The 20,179-nt window shown below is 33.7% G+C and overlaps 1 protein-coding gene across 4 annotated transcripts in view; it reads right to left on the bottom strand.

Moving 5' to 3' along the window:
• The window catches only part of LOC133197161 (rab GTPase-activating protein 1-like), a 58,229-nt gene that overhangs the window by 8,301 nt on the left and 29,749 nt on the right, over positions 1-20,179 (bottom strand). For all 4 annotated transcript variants that reach the window (XM_061333037.1, XM_061333039.1, XM_061333038.1 and 1 more), the window contains 10 exons: positions 17,864-18,111; positions 17,255-17,443; positions 15,717-15,842; positions 15,437-15,580; positions 15,290-15,331; positions 7,749-7,877; positions 7,360-7,452; positions 6,985-7,095; positions 4,928-5,032; positions 204-287 (listed from right to left, as the gene is read on the bottom strand). In XM_061333037.1, the coding sequence (XP_061189021.1) occupies positions 204-287; positions 4,928-5,032; positions 6,985-7,095; positions 7,360-7,452; positions 7,749-7,877; positions 15,290-15,331; positions 15,437-15,580; positions 15,717-15,842; positions 17,255-17,443; positions 17,864-18,111 (1,271 nt within the window). The remainder of the gene's footprint in view (positions 1-203; positions 288-4,927; positions 5,033-6,984; positions 7,096-7,359; positions 7,453-7,748; positions 7,878-15,289; positions 15,332-15,436; positions 15,581-15,716; positions 15,843-17,254; positions 17,444-17,863; positions 18,112-20,179) is intronic.

The following is a 20,179-nucleotide window of genomic DNA, read 5'->3' as shown; positions in this document are numbered from 1 at the left end:
ATGGATGTAAAGCAGTTAATACATTTTAATACCAGGTGGATATTTACTCTGATGTCTCTGATAAGACTGTAACATTACTGGTTCTGACCAATACGTGATGGATTATACATGTTCGTATTTACAATTCACATGCAGACAAAATCCCCTGGATATGCGAATAAAAGGCCCTATACATAACTGTGTGCTGTAAAAACAAAGATTACCTGTTTGTAGTCAGCCACTATGACTGTATTTCTAGAATTTTCAGACTCCAGCCTGTCTAATTCCTTTCTACACATTTCCTTCACCTTGAAAAGAAAACAACAAAAAAAAATGTTGAAAATTAAATATATTTCATGAATGCTATATAAATAAAAATTGTAATACATGTTATGTACAAGAGGCCCATGGGCCACAATGTTCACCTGAGTAGCTTTAACCCTGCTGTTCTTCATCAGCGATCCGTTTTACAAAAGAACTTACGACTAAGACCAAACTTTGCTTCTGCTTCTGATTCTAATTTAAAATAAATTGAACATGGTTTTAATTTTTTTAAAAGGGAATGTACAAAGATATTTTTACGCTGGCAATTTTTAACAGAATAATTTATTTTTGAAAATTTTACAAATAACTTATTAAGATTTTTGTCTTAGTCGTAAGTTCTTTTGCAAAACAGGCTCCAGATTTCCAAAAAGATTTCTATATTTCCATGGAAAAATATGACCCCATATTATAACCCCACTCTAACTCTAAAGGTCTCTGTATTGGCACAACATTGGGATACGTCAATGTCATTATGACTATCAATGACTTGCAATAATGGAGAAGCACATTCTTTTCATGTATACATACATTCTGTGAAATATGATCCCTATTTTAGGTAACTCTGACCCATGGGGCATAATTTGAAAAAGAAATGAATCAACTTTGGAATGTTTGCATATGAATGGTGCTGTTGTAGTTCCTGCGAAGATTTTCAAAACTTATTTCCTATATCATACCATGTAAAACTATGATCCCCTATTGTGATGGTACCCTACCTCCAGGGGCCATTATTTATTTACTTTAGTATCGACACTACTTCAGGAAGCTTTCATATAAGTTTCATCACTTCTGCACTAGTGGTTCACGAGAAAAAGATTTTTAAAGAATTTTTTTCTATATATTTCAATGTAAACTTTGATCCCCTTTTCTGGCTCCACCCTTCCCCAGGGGCCAAGATTTGGACAATTTAGAATCAACACTACCTCAGGAAGCTTTTACATAAATTTCATCTCTTCTGGCCCGGTGGTCCTTAAGAAGAAGATTTTTAAAGAATTTTGCCCACATATTTCAATGTAAAACTTTGATCCTCTATTGTGTCACTATATAATCAATAGAGTCCTATCCCTAACTTCAAAACCCTGACCCTGGGGCCATGAATTTTACAATTTGAAAAAGATACCCTTGTTCATCATAACAATGCAGTTAGTTTATCTCTTAAATACCTAGGAGCAGAGATAAAGATTTTCAAAGAGTTTGTGCATTTTTACTATATAAACAGAACCCTGTCCTAACACCAGAGCCCTTGACAAAGGGGCCATGAAATTCACAATTTTAAAAGAGGCACTCTCGATCATCATAATGATGTACTTAGTAAGTTTGCTTAATACTTAGGGGGATTTTCAACTAAATAATGCATTTTCAATAGATAATCAATAGAGCCCCTGCCCTAACACCAGAACCCCCTTAGAAGCGGCACCCTTGCTCATCATGGCTATGCAGATAGTTTATCTGCTGGATGCCCATGAGCAGAAAGGAAGATTTTCAAAGTATTAAAGTATTTTCACTACATAATTGATAGAGCCCTACCCTAACAACCAAACCCCTGACCCAGAGACCATGAAATTAACAATTTTGGAAGAGCACCCTTGCTCATCATAACAATGCACTTACTTTGTGTGATAAATATACAGGGGGAAAGAAGATGATTTTCAAAGAATCAATCCATTTTCATTATATGATCAATAGAGTCCCATCCTAACTTCAGAACCCCTGACCCTGGGGCCATAAAAATCACAATTTTGGTAATGGACTCATTGCTTGTTATAATCATCTAACAGTTTGACTCCTTAATGTCCAGGAGTAAAGAAGATATTTGAATTAATTTTGATAGTTTTGGCCCCAACTCTCAGGTCCCTGGGGGGGGGGGGGGGGGCAGGGTTCATGAAATTAACAATTTTTGTCCACATGTCATCACTGTAGGTGTGGTCAACATGAGGCATATATTTAATTGTGAATGTACCTGTTCCCAAAAATTTGACCTTGTCATTCATCAGAAAAATATAGGTCAGATCCAGCATCTAAAGCATGTCTGGTAGTATATTCTTAAGTGCATCATCCTGGTGTTTGGTTATCATATGGTTCATAGTGAACTAAAGATGGACCTGCTCCAAAAACTAAAACCTCGTCATCAAGACATAAAAAAATTTAGGTCAGATCAAGCATCTGAAGCAAGTCTGGAAGTGTGTATCCCTCAGTGCATCATCAACCATGCAAGTTTGGTCAGTTAGTTGGGAATGGATCTGCTTTAAAAACTTAAACAAGGTCACCTATCTGTTACATATAGGTCCAATCCAGCACCTGAAGCATGTCTGGTAGTGTATTCTTACATGCATCATCCTTGATAACTGTACATCACTTTTAATTTCATTTTGCGAGAACTTAACCTTCCCATGACATTCTCCTTGTGAAAATTTTATTTTTGCATATACATGTATTATTTTATTATAGATTATAAAGAACCACAAGTATAATTTGTGAAAATTTTGTCTCACTCATAAATTCCAAATAAATATCTTGTGAAAATTAGGTGTCACAAAAATATGATGATTGCAGTAAAATGATAACCCCTTTTGGGCCATGTTTGGGCCATAATATAGGTCAAAACAAATAGGAAAATATCTGAAAAACAGCAGGACTAATGGGCCTCTTGTTTTATTAGTTTTTTTTTTCATATTTAAAAAAGCTGAACTTTTACAATCTAGAATTTGTACAATTTTAAAAATACATATATTTTGATTTTTATTTTATAACTATATGTAAATTTATTTTCATATCACCCTAGCTGAGAAAAATTACAGTTTAAGTAATTTTCACTTTAATTATACTTAATCTTCTTCTGAGAGTGATAATAGTAATAATTTTGATTTAATCACAAAAGTCCATATTACTATTTAACCTTATCAAAATTATCATTTCCTATTAGTACTTTTTAATGTGTTTTCTAATCTTTTAAAGAAAAAACAACAAGCCCATGGGCTACAATGCTCGCCTGAGTCACGAAATTAAAGTCCACCTTTATTCACATAAAAAAATCTTTTCCCATATTTTGGCCCCACCCCAGCCCCAGGGGGTCATGACAAAACCTAACTTAAATAAACTTATCCTGGGGATGCTTCAATATCATTAGGACAAACATGGCTTTACTGTTCTGCAGAAGTAAACATGCACAAGGTGAAAATCTGCTACCCAATTTAAGTATTACTCTAAAATCAGAATCTATGAAGAAAAAAATTGAATCCACACAACTTTGGAATGTTTCCATATGATTGTGATTTAGCTTGGCACTGCTATTTTTCAAAATAATATCACAGTTGAATTTCAGTATCTTGAATACTATTATCTTGAATACCATGGATATGTCTTAGTGATTTGGAATTTCCCAATCTATTTTTAGTCTTATGTGGAAAAAATAAAAGATTTTTCAATCATATAATAACAATCATTGTTCTATCATTATGGACAGAGATTTCCTGAACTTGATTGCGAAACAACAATATAAACATTCAAATGTTGGAGCTAGGCGAACTTTCATGACCAAATAACTTCATTCTAGGTCACTGCATGTCACAACATAGTAATACAGCGGGCATTTTGTAATATTTCTTTCTGAATATTCATCTCAAATGTAAACATAAGTAATAAACAATGTTAAAAAGTTTGAGATCAAATCTTCTAAGAAGCCCTTTGGGCTTCACAGAAATTGATCATGTCACAAACCAAGCTCATTTCCCAGTGAACTTTTTAATATTGTTGTTTATTTCTTAATTAACATATCTCATACTAATCAATAACCCCATTGATCTGAATCTGCTCTGGCCTTAATTGCCTCCAAATAATGAGATATGCCAACTGTTAAATTTATACAGGTATGTTACTAAAATTAAAAATTTAAGTCTGGAAATTGCATTCAACTTTACAATTTTTTAAATTTTTTTGACAAACAAATTACAGATTTTTCAACCAATTAACATTGTTCCAAATAACCAGTTAACTGTTTTCAGATTGCCAACCCTATTTAAATATTTAAATGATCCCACCAAAATTTCACCATTTCTTAATCATCGCCTCTTGAAAGAGGTCATGGTCATTAATTTTGTACAAAATTAAATCCCCTTCACCCAAGTATGCTTTGTGGCAAAATTGATTGAAATTGAGAAGAAAATAAAATTGTTAAAATTTATGACAGACGATGGAAAAATTTCGATCAAGAATAATCACTTGAGCTCAGGTGAGCTAAAAAATGCACAAAAAGAGGAATGCGTTGATTTTTTTTGTGGATTGTTTTGATTTTAGAACCTTGAAAAATAATAAATGCGGGTGTGGAGCAAATTCTATTGTAAAAGTACTACAAAAATATGTTAGCACATAATTACTAACATTTTAGGTGGCAATATGAAAATATCAAGATAAAACTCAAACCACGTAAAGTTCCAAGTGTGCCATAAAATGAACTTTTTCTTGTTTTTATGTAACTGTACTTGTTTTGATTGTCCAATTTTTCAGGCAGGAGAGCTACAGAATTACAGCTGACATCATACCTGCTGTGTCAGGAGAGCTACAGAATTACAGCTGACATCATACCTGCTGTGTCAGGAGAGCTACAGAATTACAGCTGACATCATACCTGCTGTGTTTCCACCTCCAGCCTCTGTTTCTCCTCTTGTGTGTCCTTTAAAAGCTTTTTACTTTTAGCTAAATCTGTCTTCATTTCTTTGTTCTGGTCTTGAACCTGCAAAAAACAAGACACCTGATGTTTGTGAGAGTATACTTAACAAAAGCTTTTACAAAAAACATTTAAGAGGTGGAATTATAATTAGCATTTCAAATTAACATGTATCTATAAAATCAAAATAAGTGGAGATTAAAAACATCATGAAAACATGCTGTTATTGCAGTAATGATTTATCATCTCTAAAACATAAATAGTCAAAGACATAGTTCACCTAAATGTATGCCACAGTAAGTAAAAGGTAAGTCTGTAAGTTAAAAAAAGTAAATCAAATGAATGTTTAATAAGCTGCATTTGTTATTTTCATCATAGCAATGTGAAAATATAGCACCAGAAGCAAGGCTGCAGTAGTATGCATCTCTAAGTGCATCATCCATGTACATTTTGGCTATACAAAAGCATTATACAGTTATACGTGAATGAACCTGATCGTAAACCTTCCACTTGTCACTTATCCAGAAAAAGTAGGTCAGAGTCAGCATCTCAAACATGACTGGTATTCAGAAATCCTAGATGCATCATCCATGCAAGTTTGGTATAGGAAACTTCCAAGTATAATCACTTGGGATGCTGTTGCTAACCTAGTCTGTCTAGCATCAGCTCATCACAACTTAATGAGCTTAAAATATGTAAGTATAAACCTAAAGTTTTTATTTTAGAAACTTGTGTCAAATGTATTGCATTCAAAATATAGTTAATTGCCTTGCTTGAAATTCCAACATTTTGATAATTAATGAAATACACGTACAGTGAACAAGTTCCATCAATAAAACTACTCAGGAACTCTATTTACACAAAGCAGCATCTTGTAGACATTTGTCTTGTAAATGGGAGCATTAAAATAAACACTCCTAAATCAGTTTTTTCCCTTTTGGAGATATAAATACCTTTAAGTATATTTGGACCAGACATAAATTTGAAAATGCCAATCCATAACAGCGAAGGTTAAAACCTTCTCGAAAGCAAATCAAATATGTTGATACCCAAAGTGAGGTCTTTTCTCGAGGAATATACCTGTGAAATATGAAAGCCCTAGCAGCAACCATTTGAAAGATATGGAAAAGCTTTAAGTTTTTCAAAAGTAGGTCAAACATTAAGGTCAAGGTCAAATGGTCAAAAATTAATGGTGCCCAAGGAAAGGCCTTCTCACATGGGAAATATGAAAACCCTAGCACCAACAATTCAAAAGTTATGGCAATTTTTTAAGTTTTTCAATAGTAAGACAAATTCCAAGGTCAAAGGGTCAAAGTTGTTGGTATCCAAAGTATCCAAAGTTAGGTCTTGTCACAAGGAATACACATGTGAAGTATGAAAGCCCTAGCACCCACTGCTCAAAAGTTATGGCCAAGATTGAAGTTTTTCAAAAGTAGGTCAACCTCCAAGGTCAAGGTCAAAGTTGTTGGTATCCAAAGGAAGGTTTTGTCACAAGGATTACATTTGTAAAGTATGAAAGCCTAGCACCAAAAGCATCAAAGTTATGGCCAAGATTAATGTTGGGTAAAAATTTTGCAAAACTGGGTCAAACTCCAAGGTCAAGGTAAAAAATGATGGTACCCCAAGATAAGTCTTTTCACAAGGAATACACCTGTGAAATATGAAAGCCATAGCTTCAATCAATCAAAAGTTATTGGCAAGGTTAAAGTTTTTGCAGACAAACAAGACAGACTGACGGATGGACAGGGCAAAAAACTATATGCCCCTGAACCTTCCATTACAGGGGCATAAAAAAATATGAGCTTGAAATGCTCATAAAAAGCTTATCTGGGGATTGCATCACTCTTTGTTACAAAGAAGTCTCACAATCATATGACAATGCTTAGAAGAAATGATTTATTACTCCCTTTTCTGTGAGAGTGCAACTTTTCAAGGTATGTAAAAATGCCAGACAGTGATCTCTATGTGTACACCATGCTTTTCCTGTGACTCAGAAGCAAAAGCAAGGTCCTTTTTACCTCATCCAGTTCACTCTTCAGTGTCAGTTTACTGTCCACCAGTTCGTGAGCCAGGTCATCATTTTCCTGTTCTAACCTCATGTTGTCCTCCAGAAGTCGTTTGTTTTCTCTCTACAAGAGAGGAACATCAACTATATATCAAACAGTATATGCTGTTTCTGCTTACAAAACTGTACAACTCAAACACATCATTACTAATTTAACCTTTAACTGGTGAAAAAAAATTTCTCACAGTGCAATATAAACTCTACCCTGTTATTTTTACTATCTCTAATTAAGCTAGTTTCTTATTATGATGACAAATCAAATGGCTTATCACAAGCCATTAACTGTGTTTCTATAACATCTGCCTTCTTGAATATGTCTGTGCCTAACCTCCATTCTCTCAATAGGGTCCTCTTGTTGCATTTCTTGCTCCTTCATGGTGATATATTCTTTCTCATACTTCTTCAGCTTCTTACTAGTAACCTACAGAAACCAAGTATTAGATCTTGAATTTTTCTGCAGAAATTTTAATAAGAGTATTGCTGCATAGCACCTCAATTTTCTGGTAACAGGGTAAAATAAAAAAAAAACAATAGTAATTGAGTGCAAGTTATCAGTATGGAAGCAATGAAAATAATTCATGATTGAATATTTTTTAATTACATGCAATTTAATCAATAACTTTCCAAAATGTGGGAACTGGAAACAGGTTCAGCCCTACATTTGATCAAACTTGAATTTCAATGACCCTAGCATGTTATTCTGACCAGTCTGATTACCTTGGCATTAACAGCTGCTGCCATCAGCTCCCTAGCAGCTTCCTCTGTCCTGTACTTCTTAGGCATGTGAACCCTGAAGTATTTTAAAATGCCTTCAAAGTCTAATGCCAACAAATCTTTCCTGGACATCTGGAAAAAAAATGTATTGCGTTTTATGGATTGTAATAAAAACCAATAATTTCATGCAAATTTTAATAAAAGTATTATTGTTAAATTTACTACGTTTTATGCATGTACCATCTTTTACTGTACTATAAATCTACTGGTTATCTAACCAAGAAGAGATGTTTGTCTCCAATGCAGACAAGAAAACATTCATGTAATTATCAAATTTTGACCACAAATCTCAATTTCTGTGAAGTGCACTCAAAAATATATAGCAATCTTGTATGACATTCTTATTCTATGTTATATTCTGTTAGATTTTGAAGAAAAACAAAACAAAAATGCAAAAATATACAGGCCAGAGACTATCCTACTCTTCCCATCTTTGAAGGCAAAGTTTAAAAATATTTTAATATGCAGTTTTCAACCAGAAGTGTCTGATGATACTGTAGCTTTACTGGTTTGTTCTTATATTTAAAAAAAAGAAAAGTAGCATCTGGATTTGAAACTAAGAAGCAATGACAACATCAATAAATGAGGATTATGATCCTTGGTTAAGTTTCCTTGCGTACCAAATTTTATTAAATTCAGAACTAAAACATAGTAGGAGTAATATTCTAAACAAATTCCAATATTTATAGTAAATATTACAATAATTTTCATCTAAATCAAACTCCATTAAACAGAACAATTTATCTTACAGTAGTCTACCTGTGTACTAAGCCTTATTGAAATTGGACCAAAACTGTAGGAAGAGTAGCACTTTGAATGAATGTCACACAAATTTCTACTTTTAATAACCATTACAACACTGTTCATCGAAATCCAAAACTTAATACATAGACTAATGTATCTCAGTATTGTCTTCTTGTATACCAAGTTTTATTGAAATTGAACCAAAACTGAAGAAAGAGTAGCATTTTGAATGAATTTCACAGGAATTCATATTTCTAGTTCCTATGGCAACACTGTCAAAAAAAAAAACAAAAAAAAAAACATGACTGCCAGTATGTATTTTAAAATAGTCTACTTGTGTATTAAGTCATATTGAAATCAGACCAAAACTTCAGGAAGAGTAGCATTTTGAATTAATTTCACAGAAATTTTAATTTTAGGTAACCATGGAAACACCATTTGTTGAAATCAAAAACTGATGTACAGAATTTATGTATTTTAGTATAGTTTGAATGTGTACATACTGTGGGAGGAGTATGTGTTGAAACAGTGTTTACAAACGGACAGACAGACAGAAGGACAACGGACACCTTTCTAATGTATGGTCTGTGGCCTGTAGAGCTAAATATACAGATGCCAACTCCATTCTGACTGTAGAGCTAAAACAATTTTTGGTTCCAGCATCGACAGACATTTTTAGTATCATATAAAATAAACATGTACTCTGAGTTTTAACATATCAACAGCAATTCAACATAAATATAATTACTTACAATTTGATATTGATAATTAACAAAAAAATTTAATTTGTAAATATTTACTTCTTCCCCTATCCAATGTTTTGGCAACATTTTGAAAAAGATAGATGATCATGGTTGATCTATATTCATATTTTGATTCGTAAACAGTGCATTATCCTTTATTTTGTGCTAACAGGCCAACTGAACATTCTGGAGAAGAAGATTTTTAAAAGATGCCATTAAATTTTCACTATATTCTTAATTATTTCCCCTTGAAAGAAGGCATGGCCCTTTATGTGAACAAACTTGAATCCCCTTCACCCAAGGAGGCAAGTTTAGTTGAAACTGGCCCAGTGGTTCTAAAGAAGAAGACGAAATTGTGAAAAGCTTACGCCGACAATAACACTGACAACAGACAAATTTTTATCAGAAAAGCTCACTTGAGCATTTGGCTCAGGTGAGCTAATTATACTTTATCAATCTTATATGTTTAATTTTACATGTCATTTACAAACAATCTTCTATGCTGAAACCTATGTTTCAAAAGAGGTGTCTTAAAGATCAAGTAAATAAAATTTTGGTGTAGAATTTCTCCTTAACTACCAAGTTTTTATGGAATCAGACAGAAATTGTATAAGTTTTACAGTGTTTCGAAAACTACTATACAAACAGACAGACAGAATTTGGCACTGCATAAGCTGTTCTGGACCAGTGATGCTGAAAATTATTTAGAGACAGACTCTTTTAATTTCTATTGTTTCTGCAGGGTTGTGTCTGTACTAATGACACAAACATGTTAACCAACTAGCTTTAATATGATTTAAAAATTTTGATTCAGGTGTATATGGAATTATTAAATGATATTTACATCAAGATTTCTTAAGATTGTATAAAAGGACAGAAGAACTGGTGAGCTAATGAATTGCATGAAGTAAGACATTATGATAATATTTTAACTTAAATATGAGAAACAAAATAAAAGTACACAGTAAGTATAGATTCAGGTTAATTTCATAAGTAGACAGATTTCAGCCAGAGCCTGATGACCTTGGAGTCATTGTCCACCACTGATGGACTGATGGACACGTGTGTATCTCTTATCAGTGCTGGCATTTTGATTCTGGTATTTAGTTACCACCAACAGAACCTTTTGAATACCTCAGATATCCACAGGTGGTGGTTACTGCAATTCACACCTGAAGACCTTGGTCCTTGGCATTTGTTTTATATAAAAACATAATCATCAAATTGATAATTAAAAGAAAGAGCAAATTAAAATACATTAGAGAAGATTTTTCCTTTAAGTTTTTTTTGTAATTTGTAATGAAATTTAAGTTCATCTTCTCTAAAGAACTACTACATATTAGCAAGAAATGAATTTTTATGCTATTATTACTTGTAGAAACAAAGAATAATGACGTCAAAGTAAGTGTTGTTTCTTAGAAATATGTTATCAAATATTCCAAGATAATTTGAGATACAAAAAAAAATCCAAGATTTTCATCCCAGCCCTCCCCAGTTTTTACCCCCATCTTGTTTTTTTTCTATTTTAACATTAAAATTATGAAATTTTAACAGTACATGTACTTTAAATTAAAAAAATAATTAAAAAAAAAACCCAAGAGGCCTAAGGGCCTTGAATCGCTCTTCTGATCAATTGTACAACCTATCACTTCTATTTGAAGCCTCTAAGTATCCTGTATATATAGATAAAGCCTTAAAATTCCAAAGGTAGGTCATCATGACCTACATTTTAGATAAAACACTGAGAACCCAAGATGTTTCTAAGCAAATTGGTACCTGAGAGTAGGTCATCGTGACCTACTTATCAGTTGTCATTCTCTGAGGACCCAAGATGCATCAACTAACAAAGTTTGATGATCCTAAGCCTATTAGTACCTGAAATATTTAAATAAAGCCAAAAACTTTCAAAAATAGGTCACAGTGACCTACTTTTCAGCCACTAACTCTGAGGATCGAAGATGCATAAATTGACAAAGTTTGGTGATTAGTACCTAAAATATTTAATAAAGCAATAAAATTCAAAAGAAGGACATGGTGACCTACTTTTCAGTCAACTTACTCCCAAGACCCAATATGCATCAACTGAAAAAATTTGATGATTCTAAATCAAATAGTACCTGAATTTAAAAAAAGCCACAAAATTTCAAAAGTACGTCACGTCACCTACTTTTCAGTTGACGTACTGTGAGGACCCAAGATGCATCAACTGACAAAGTTTGCCAATTAGTACCTGATATATCTAATGAAAACGATGAAATTTCAAAACTAAGTCACGACGACCTACTTTTCAGTTGGCGTTCTCTGATGACCCAAGATGCATCAACTGACCAAGTTTAATGATTCTAAGCCAATTAGTCCCTGAAATATTTAATTATAGCCAAAAAAATTGAAAAGTAGGACATGGTTACCTACTTTTCAGTCGACGTACGTTGAGGACCCAAAATGCATCACTGACAAAGTTTGATGATTCTAAACCAAGTAGTACCCCAAATATTTAAATATAGCTATAAAATTTCAAAAGTAGGTCAAAGTGACCTACTTTTCAGTTGACGTTTTTTGAGCACCCAAGATGCATCAACTGACAAAGTTTCATGATCCTAGGCCTTAAAATGTCCAAAATATGTCTCTTAAATGATTTGAAATTGAGTCATCGTGACCTACTTTTTAATCAATATGTTTTATGACTCCAACATGCATCAACTTACAAAATTTAATCATTCTAAACCTCTCAGTATTAATTTAATTAATGACCTTAAATGTTTTGAAAAAGATTAGCCATAAAATTTAAATAATAGATCATGCTGACCTACTTTTCAGTTGACGTACTACGAGGGCTCAAGATGCATCAGTTGACAAAGTTTGATGATCATAGGCCTTAAAATGTTCAAAATATGTCTCTAAATCATTCTGAAAAGAATGGCTGCAAATTTTTTTTAAAAAAGGTCACCATGACCCTACTTTTGAGTAAACATGTGAGGTCCTTAGATGCATCAACTGACAAGATTTCATAATTCTAGTCCTTATATTAAGCAAAATATCAAAGTTTTAACAAATCATAATTTTTGGCCAAACTTTGAAGTGACCTTGAGACCATGCCCTTTGCCTATGGGTGATGCCTTGAACAAGTTTTAATCTACAACATATCCTCATCCTTGTGTGCAAGTTTAGTGATAATCTGCCAAGTGGTTTTTTAGCAACCAGTACTTTGGTTTTTTTATTTTCCTAATTGTCTCTCCTTGTTTAAGGGTCACATCCCTACTTTTAGCAAAAACAAGAGCCATTGAGCCAAGGATACTCTGTGACAAATTTGACAAAAATTGGACAAGGGGTTCTTGAGATATGGTCCATATTCTAAAAAGTTGACGCACAGCACACACTGCACCAATGGCCATAACATCAGATCTTTGAGCCTTTGGCTTAGAAGAGCTAAAAAAAAAACCTCAAAATGTTTTAAAATTTGGTTAAAGTGTAAGATTTCTTTTTTATTTAATCTTATTATAATATTTCACAATTTCTAAATTCATGTGCAATTCAATTATTAGCAAGATGCCCACAATGCTTACCAGAATAACCTTGGCCCTGCTGTTCTTAGAAGAAGGTTTTAGTTTTCCTAATTCCCATGTAAAACTTTGATTCCTTATTGTGGTCACACCCTTTCCCAAATTTACTAAATTTGAATCTACAAATTTCTTAGGATGCTTGTATAATCAAATTATGAATTATCATGGCCTTGCTGTTTTTGATAACAATATATTCTTTTACTGAAATTGCAGCATCGGAAACGTTGACTGGTACAATGAAACACACTTGACACATTCTCCATGCATCTCTGATTAATATAGGACATAGAAGTACTTAAAAAGAAATCTGCTCCAAAAACTTTAACTAACCTGGGACACTGACACCGAGGGTATTTCATAAGCTCCCCCAACTTCGTTAAGGTGAACTAAAAATTAGTAAAATTGTCTTTTGTCTCATTTCCAATATAGATATTTACAAGGTTTTTCCAACTTCCTTAAAATCTAGGTTGTAATATGCTATAAAGTAGACAAGTAAAGCTAAGAAATTTGTGTTTTAATAAATTTAGTGTAATTCAGAGAGCACAGGTTAATAATAGGTTAATAATAAGAAGTATAGGTTGTGGACAGCAATGAGTGGTAGATTGGAGTTATGAGGTTACTGATTAAAGAGAGATAACTTCAGAGTATAAAAAACAGTGTTTGAGTGTGTTAAATTCTGAATCACTGTTTGTCACACAAGCCCTCTTAGGCTCAGGTTGAGCTGTGTAACACAAGCCTTGCCACAAAAGATAAGACAACTCCTAGCAAGTCTCAAACAGAGAGATTACAGACCTGTTACAATACCAACAATGATTTGAAGAAATTTGGATCTGCACTATATAAGGGTGCTTGTTTAGGCCAAATAAAAAAATATGTGTGGTTCCGGTTACCCGACCGTCCCTATTTTATACTCCCGACCCTAAACTTTTTTTTGACAATTTTCAAATTTCCGGAATTTTCCCCGATTTCCCTCATTGGCTCCAGTATTAGTTTTAGTTTCAGCAATGGTGGCCTTCTTTGACAACACCGTTTCAACATGTAGTACAACTGTTTTGTCAGTTACAAATTTCACCACTTGAAAGGAAGCAATAGTATTATCTCACCAATATCACCAATAGTTAATTCAATGATATTTTTGACGTTTATTATATCAAAAAAAAAAAAAAAAAAAAAAAAACCTACCTACCTACCCTAATTTGTTTGGACAGGTAACCGGAACCACACATATTTTTTTATTTGGCCTTATCATAAAGACTAACAATTTACTAGTTGATCTTTAGTAGATTTTGAAAGCTTTTTCTATATCTTCCAAGTAAAACTCTAATCCCTTGCTGTGGCTCAACCCTACCCCTGGGGGCCATGATTTGAACAAACTTGAATTTAAACTCAAGAAGCTCTCAAATAATTATTTTTTATTAGATGAATGAATTTTCTTCTTCTCTGACTCTCTGGTTCTTGTCTGAGAAAATTTTAAAATGATGCCATCAAATTATCAGTATTTTCTAATTTTCTGCTCTTGAAAGAGGATGTGACTCTTCACTTAATCCAACAATGCTTTAAAACAAGTCTGATGGTTCTTGAGAAGGAAGTTGAAAATGTGAAAAGTTAACAGATGACACATGAAAGGAAGCAGACTGATGCCCAACAATCTTCAATCAGAAAAGCTTGCTTGAGCCTTTGGCTCAGGTGAACTAAAATATAAATTTAATTATGCACCATTAAAAAACTGAATTGGTTACTTTTTCATGAAAGTTTGCTGTTGACCAATTTGAATAGTAGAGGGAAAGGATAGTGGGAGAAAGATGTGTCTCTGTGTATGCAGGCTATTCAAAGGAATAGGACATAATTTTTCAACCCCTTATAATCATCAAAACTTTTTTTTTCTATTAACCATAAGATGTTACCAGTTTACTAATACAAGTTTGTGTATGTGTCTTTTTTTATTATTATTATTTATGTTTTTTTTAAAGTCTGATTTTGTTCAGCTCTATGAGGATAATGCATACTTGGATATTTCATTTCATTCGTAGAATCAATGATATTTCTAGTGATATGTAATATTCAAGGGAAAAAAAACTCCCCAGAAAACACTGTAACAAAATTCCATGGAAAAGATATTTATCATGTAGACTTTTAAAAATCCATTTACCATTTATGTTTCACTCTCATATAAAACCATAAAAAAATATTAGCTACATTTTCAAATCTACATTTAATTTTTTTTTTTAATTCAAAGTTGTTTTTTTAACAAAACTGCTGTCTCTACATAGAATTCTTAACTCACAGGAAAGGAAAAAGAAACACAAAGAAAACTCAACAAAATAAATTCACTTTCAAACAGGCAAATAAATAAAGAAGAATGAAAATATAAGACATCCACAGTCAGAATATAAAGTAAAAACATTTGTATCCTTTCCTGTGCCTTGCATTCTCTTACCTTTAGCAAAGCTATTGCAACATTGAAAATGATATCCTTTCCCTGAAGAAAAAAAAAATAATCATGAATCAAGAAAACATTTTTAATTCTTGACAAACAAATTAGATTTCTCTAACAGTAATCATTGGCATATTATTGAAGTCATACCTCACATAGGAAAAGATCTAGAATGTGAAAGACTAGAAACAGTGGGAATTTTGCAGTGAAGAGTGTGAGGAACCACTGAGAGGCAAACATATGGATCTCCAGGCCCATCTCTGTAAAGTGTTCAAACAGGTCACTCATCAAGTCCTGTAATTAAAATAATTACTCAGACATTACAAAAAACTGTCATCCACATTATTGTTCCTTTACAAGAAATCAAATGCTACTCAACCCTGACTGATATTATAGATACATAGAGTAAAATTACAACATTTGTACATACCTGCATCAACCGCTCCAACTGGTAAAACTTTAAATGCAGCACTTCAAATCCTTGTTTGAATAAATCTCTCAATTCATAATCAAAACAAATCTTCACAAGCACTGCAAATGCCTGTTCCTCTGGCATCTGTAATTAAAATATAAATAAAATGCATTTGCATATAGTTGTTGTTGACCCAAAGTCTTTTCATTGAAGCAATTTTTGTTCTGCATGAGCAAGGGCATCACAAAAGGGGCCACAGAGTTGGCGACCACCACCCTAATAATTTTTCCAACAAAAATAATAAAAGAGAGAAAAAGTTGTAGAATGACAACAAGAGGCCCATGGACCACCCTAATAATTTTTCCAACAAAAATAATAAAAGAGAGAAAAAGTTGTAGAATGACAACAAGAGGCCCATGGACCACATCGCTCACCTGAGTAACTTTAGCCATGCTGTTCTTTACCAGATTTCCCCCTTTTAATATACCTATTGTGGCCCCGCCCTACCCCGGGGTCATGATTTGAACAATTTAGAATCTACACTACCTCAGGATGCTTCCAAATAAGTTTCAGCTTTTTTGGTCCAGTGGTTCTTGAAAAGAAGATTTTTAAAGATTTTTCTTATATATTTCAATGTAAAACTTGGATTCCCTATTGTGGCCCAACCCTACCCCCAGGGGTCATGATTTGAACAATTTAGAATCTACACTACCCCAGGATGCTTCCAAATAAGTTTCAGCTTTTCTGGCCCAGTGGTTCTTGAGAAGAAGATTTTTTTAATGACCCCACCCTATTTTTGTCTTTTCTTGATTATCTCCCCTTGTAAGGGGACTTGGCCCTTTATTTCAACAATTTACACTCCCCTTTACCCAAGGATACTTTGTACCAAGTTTGGTTAAAATTGGCCCTGTGGTTCTTGAGAAGAAGTTGAAAATGTGAAAAGTTTACACACGGACGGACGGATGACGGACAACGGGTGATCAGAAAAGCTCACTTGAGCTTTCATCTCAGGTGAGCTAAAAATTGTAACTCGACTGGAGCAGCGAATAAATCGGCAATCCATGGTTAATGCAATAGCAAGGTGTATACCATCGTCGCAAGCCACGGGTTTTGTGTCCATTCTATTTCCACAAACCCGTGGCTGCGTGATGTGAAATTCTCTCGTTCTCATGAATATTTATAAATGCTTTGTGGAAATAGAATGGACACAAAACCCGTGGCTTGCGACGATGGGTGTATACTCAAATATTTATTTGCTGTTTTTCTGCTTAACCAACTAAGAAATTGATTTGAATGCCATTTTCACACATAGAAATATACCCGGAGAAACTCGGGCTTAAGTGACATCACAATGAAGCTACAGAGATGTAAATAAAAACATAACGATATAGGGCAGCGAGAAATTTAAACAAAGAGTATATTTTTGGAGCTTTTAAACATGTAAAATGTAAATATTTTCTTGCTTCCCTGTTGAGGATAGTACCTAATTCTCTATCTCAAACTCACATATCAGAAATATATATCAGAAATCCTTCTGATAATTTTATTTTACTTACATGGAGTAGAAGAGCAGCTGACAGGAAGGACAACCCCTGTACATATCCTATTTCCTCATCATACACAGAATAGGCCTTACAGATTCTATACAGGGAATCCTGGCCCAGCCCTCCAGACTGCTTAAAGAATGTGTGGGCGGGGAATGTCCTGTTGATGTCCCTCTGAATCACACCCTCAGATGGAGAATCCTGTAATATAAAACTCTTTTACAGCCTACTTCAGTTATAATGGTTCCTTTCTAAATTAACTATACACGGTGTGATAGAGCACCTGATTGCAGTATGAGTGTTAATTCCGTTTTCATTTGCAGGTTCAATGATTATTTCAATTAGTGAAGAAAACACACCACATAATTAAAAAAAATTAAAATAACATGTTAATTTTAAAATCTGTAAAAAATGTTTTTTTAATGATTGGGAAAAAAACACATGGACTATTTTGTTTTACCTCTCATTTTAATAATAAATCATTTCTATTTATCCAGTACTTCTTTAAAGTTTTTTAAAAAAGATTTATAGATAATTTCTGGGATAAAATGAGTAATTTTTAACTATTTTCTTTACCCAAGTAGTGTATGGTCTGGGGTTTTATTTTTCATCAAGGCTTACCTTTGTAATGAGAACTCTGTATGCTTCCATCAGTTCTGAATTGTCATGACAACCAGCCAGCAGTTGCCACACTTCCCCTCTGAGTGCCTCTGGAATGCCTTTCTTTGCCAGCTGTTGAACCTGTTTGGGCCTCTGGGACAGATTCTGTTGCCACTTGACCAGGACTTCATGCCATGCCTCTAGCAAATTATCATCCATCACCTCCTTACTGACCATGCCTGACCCACTCAGCAAAGGCTCATCCCCATCTGAAAAAATTACACTACCACTGTCATTTGTTACTTTCTAAAAATGACGCAAGGCTACAGTGTGAATTTCAACTGTAGAAATAAAAACATACTAAAGTGATGCATATTGTCTGGTCTCCTACTCAAGCAACACAAAACTTTAAATTTAAGCTCTTCATTAGAAACTTAACTCACAAAGATTATACACGTGTAGTCATACTTTTCATATCTTTTATATACATTTTTGTTCAGTTACTGTAAATAACAGGTATGGCACAGCTGTTATGATAATTTCCCAGTGACAATTAAAACCCTGGTAAGGAGTATTGACAAACTACATTGATACAGTGTATCTGACTCATCAAAAGATAAATTCGGTAAAAAAACTGAGCATGTTCTTGATGAAATGATAAAGAACACACATACAGGTAAAATTTTTACAAAATTCATCTTTTGATGACTTAGATAATAGTTAAGTTTTACACAGTTGATTTTGTGTGTGTGTGTGTGTGGGGGGGGGGGGGGGGGGAGGGGGGGGAGGGGGACTTCCACACAAGAGGATAAAAATATCAGGATACTGATATTTCTAAACCATGGTTACTAATAGACACTACTGAACTAAACACCTCTCTTAGACTGGAGGTAAAACCCAGCCTTTTGTCCCTTGCCAAACTATTCAGTACATCCTAAGATATATGATATATCATCTAACTGCTCCTCTGAATTCAAATATGACACGTATAAAAAGAAACCTAACAAGTCCTCTTGGTCCTAAGATGTATGAATGTATGACATTTCCAAATCACTCTCTTAGTCCTAAGATGACATTTCTGAATCGCTCTCTTTTGGTCCTAAGATGTCTGAATGTATGACATTCCTGAATCACTTTCTTGGTCTTAAGGTGTCTAAATGCAAGTGAAACAGTCTGGTCTGCAGTGTTTTCCCTAAGAACTGGCCATCGGCCAAACTGACCAAGTCAATTGATGTAAATGCCGCTTAGAAATCAAAATTTAAAACATAGCTGTTATAAGGTCCACAGAGATTTTATTCATAAACCTCAACACTTAGCCTGTTACAATTGATCTCCAACCCTTTACTTTGAAATAAAGGTAAAACACTGGGTCTGATACTCTAGGTCCTGCATATCTGACATTCTGACTCATTTTCTGGGTCCTGAAAAACTTGAATCCCCTTCACCTAAGGATGCTTTGTGACAAGTTTGTTGAAATTGGCCAAGTGGTTTTTGAGAAGAAGTTGAAAATGTGAAAAGTTCACAGATGGACGATGGACAGACAGACAGACTACAGACAAAATGTGATCAGAGAAGCTCACCTGATCTGAAAGCTCAAGTGAGCTAAAAACTGATATAAAACTATGTATCTCAGTGTAGACTTGTGTGCAATATTATATTGAAATCCGATCAAAACTGAAGGAATAGCATTGCGAAAGTATTTCAAAGAAATTTCTATTTTTTGTAACCATGGCAACAATGCTCAAAAAAAAAAACCATAGATTGATAAAAAGAATTATGTATCTAAGTGTAGTCTACTTGTGTGCAATTTTATATTGAAATCAGATCAAAACTGTGGGAGAAGTAGCATTTTGAAAGCATCTCAAAGTAATTTCTATTTTTAGTAACCATGGCAACAATGTTCATAAAAAACCCTAAATCAATAAAAGAATTATGTATTTCAGTGTAGTCTACTTGTGTGCCAAGTTACACTGAAATCAGACCAAAACTGTAGGAGGAGTAGCATTTTAAAGGAATTTCAAAGAAATTTCTATTTTTAGTAACCATGGTAACATCATTCATCAAAACTAAAAACCATTGCATTAAATTATGCATCTTAGTGTAGTCTACTTGTATGCCAAGTTATATTAAAATCAGACCAAAACTGTAGGGGGAGTAGCATTTTGAAAAATTGTTTACAGAGAAACGGACTCACAAACAGACAGACGGATGATGGACACCTTACTATTGCATAAGCTCTTCAGTCTGGTCTCTGACCAATAGAGATAAAAAGGTGCAAAATTATTTCCATAACTATCCTCTTTCAATTTCTGCAAATGCCTGGCCACTGGACAGCTA

The sequence above is a fragment of the Saccostrea echinata genome, unplaced genomic scaffold (assembly GCF_033153115.1).
Source record: "Saccostrea echinata isolate AGI-Se365-2 ecotype Australia unplaced genomic scaffold, CSIRO_AGI_Sech_v1 ptg000030l, whole genome shotgun sequence".
Taxonomy (NCBI): domain Eukaryota; kingdom Metazoa; phylum Mollusca; class Bivalvia; order Ostreida; family Ostreidae; genus Saccostrea; species Saccostrea echinata.
This window is presented reverse-complemented; position numbering and strand designations above follow the sequence as displayed.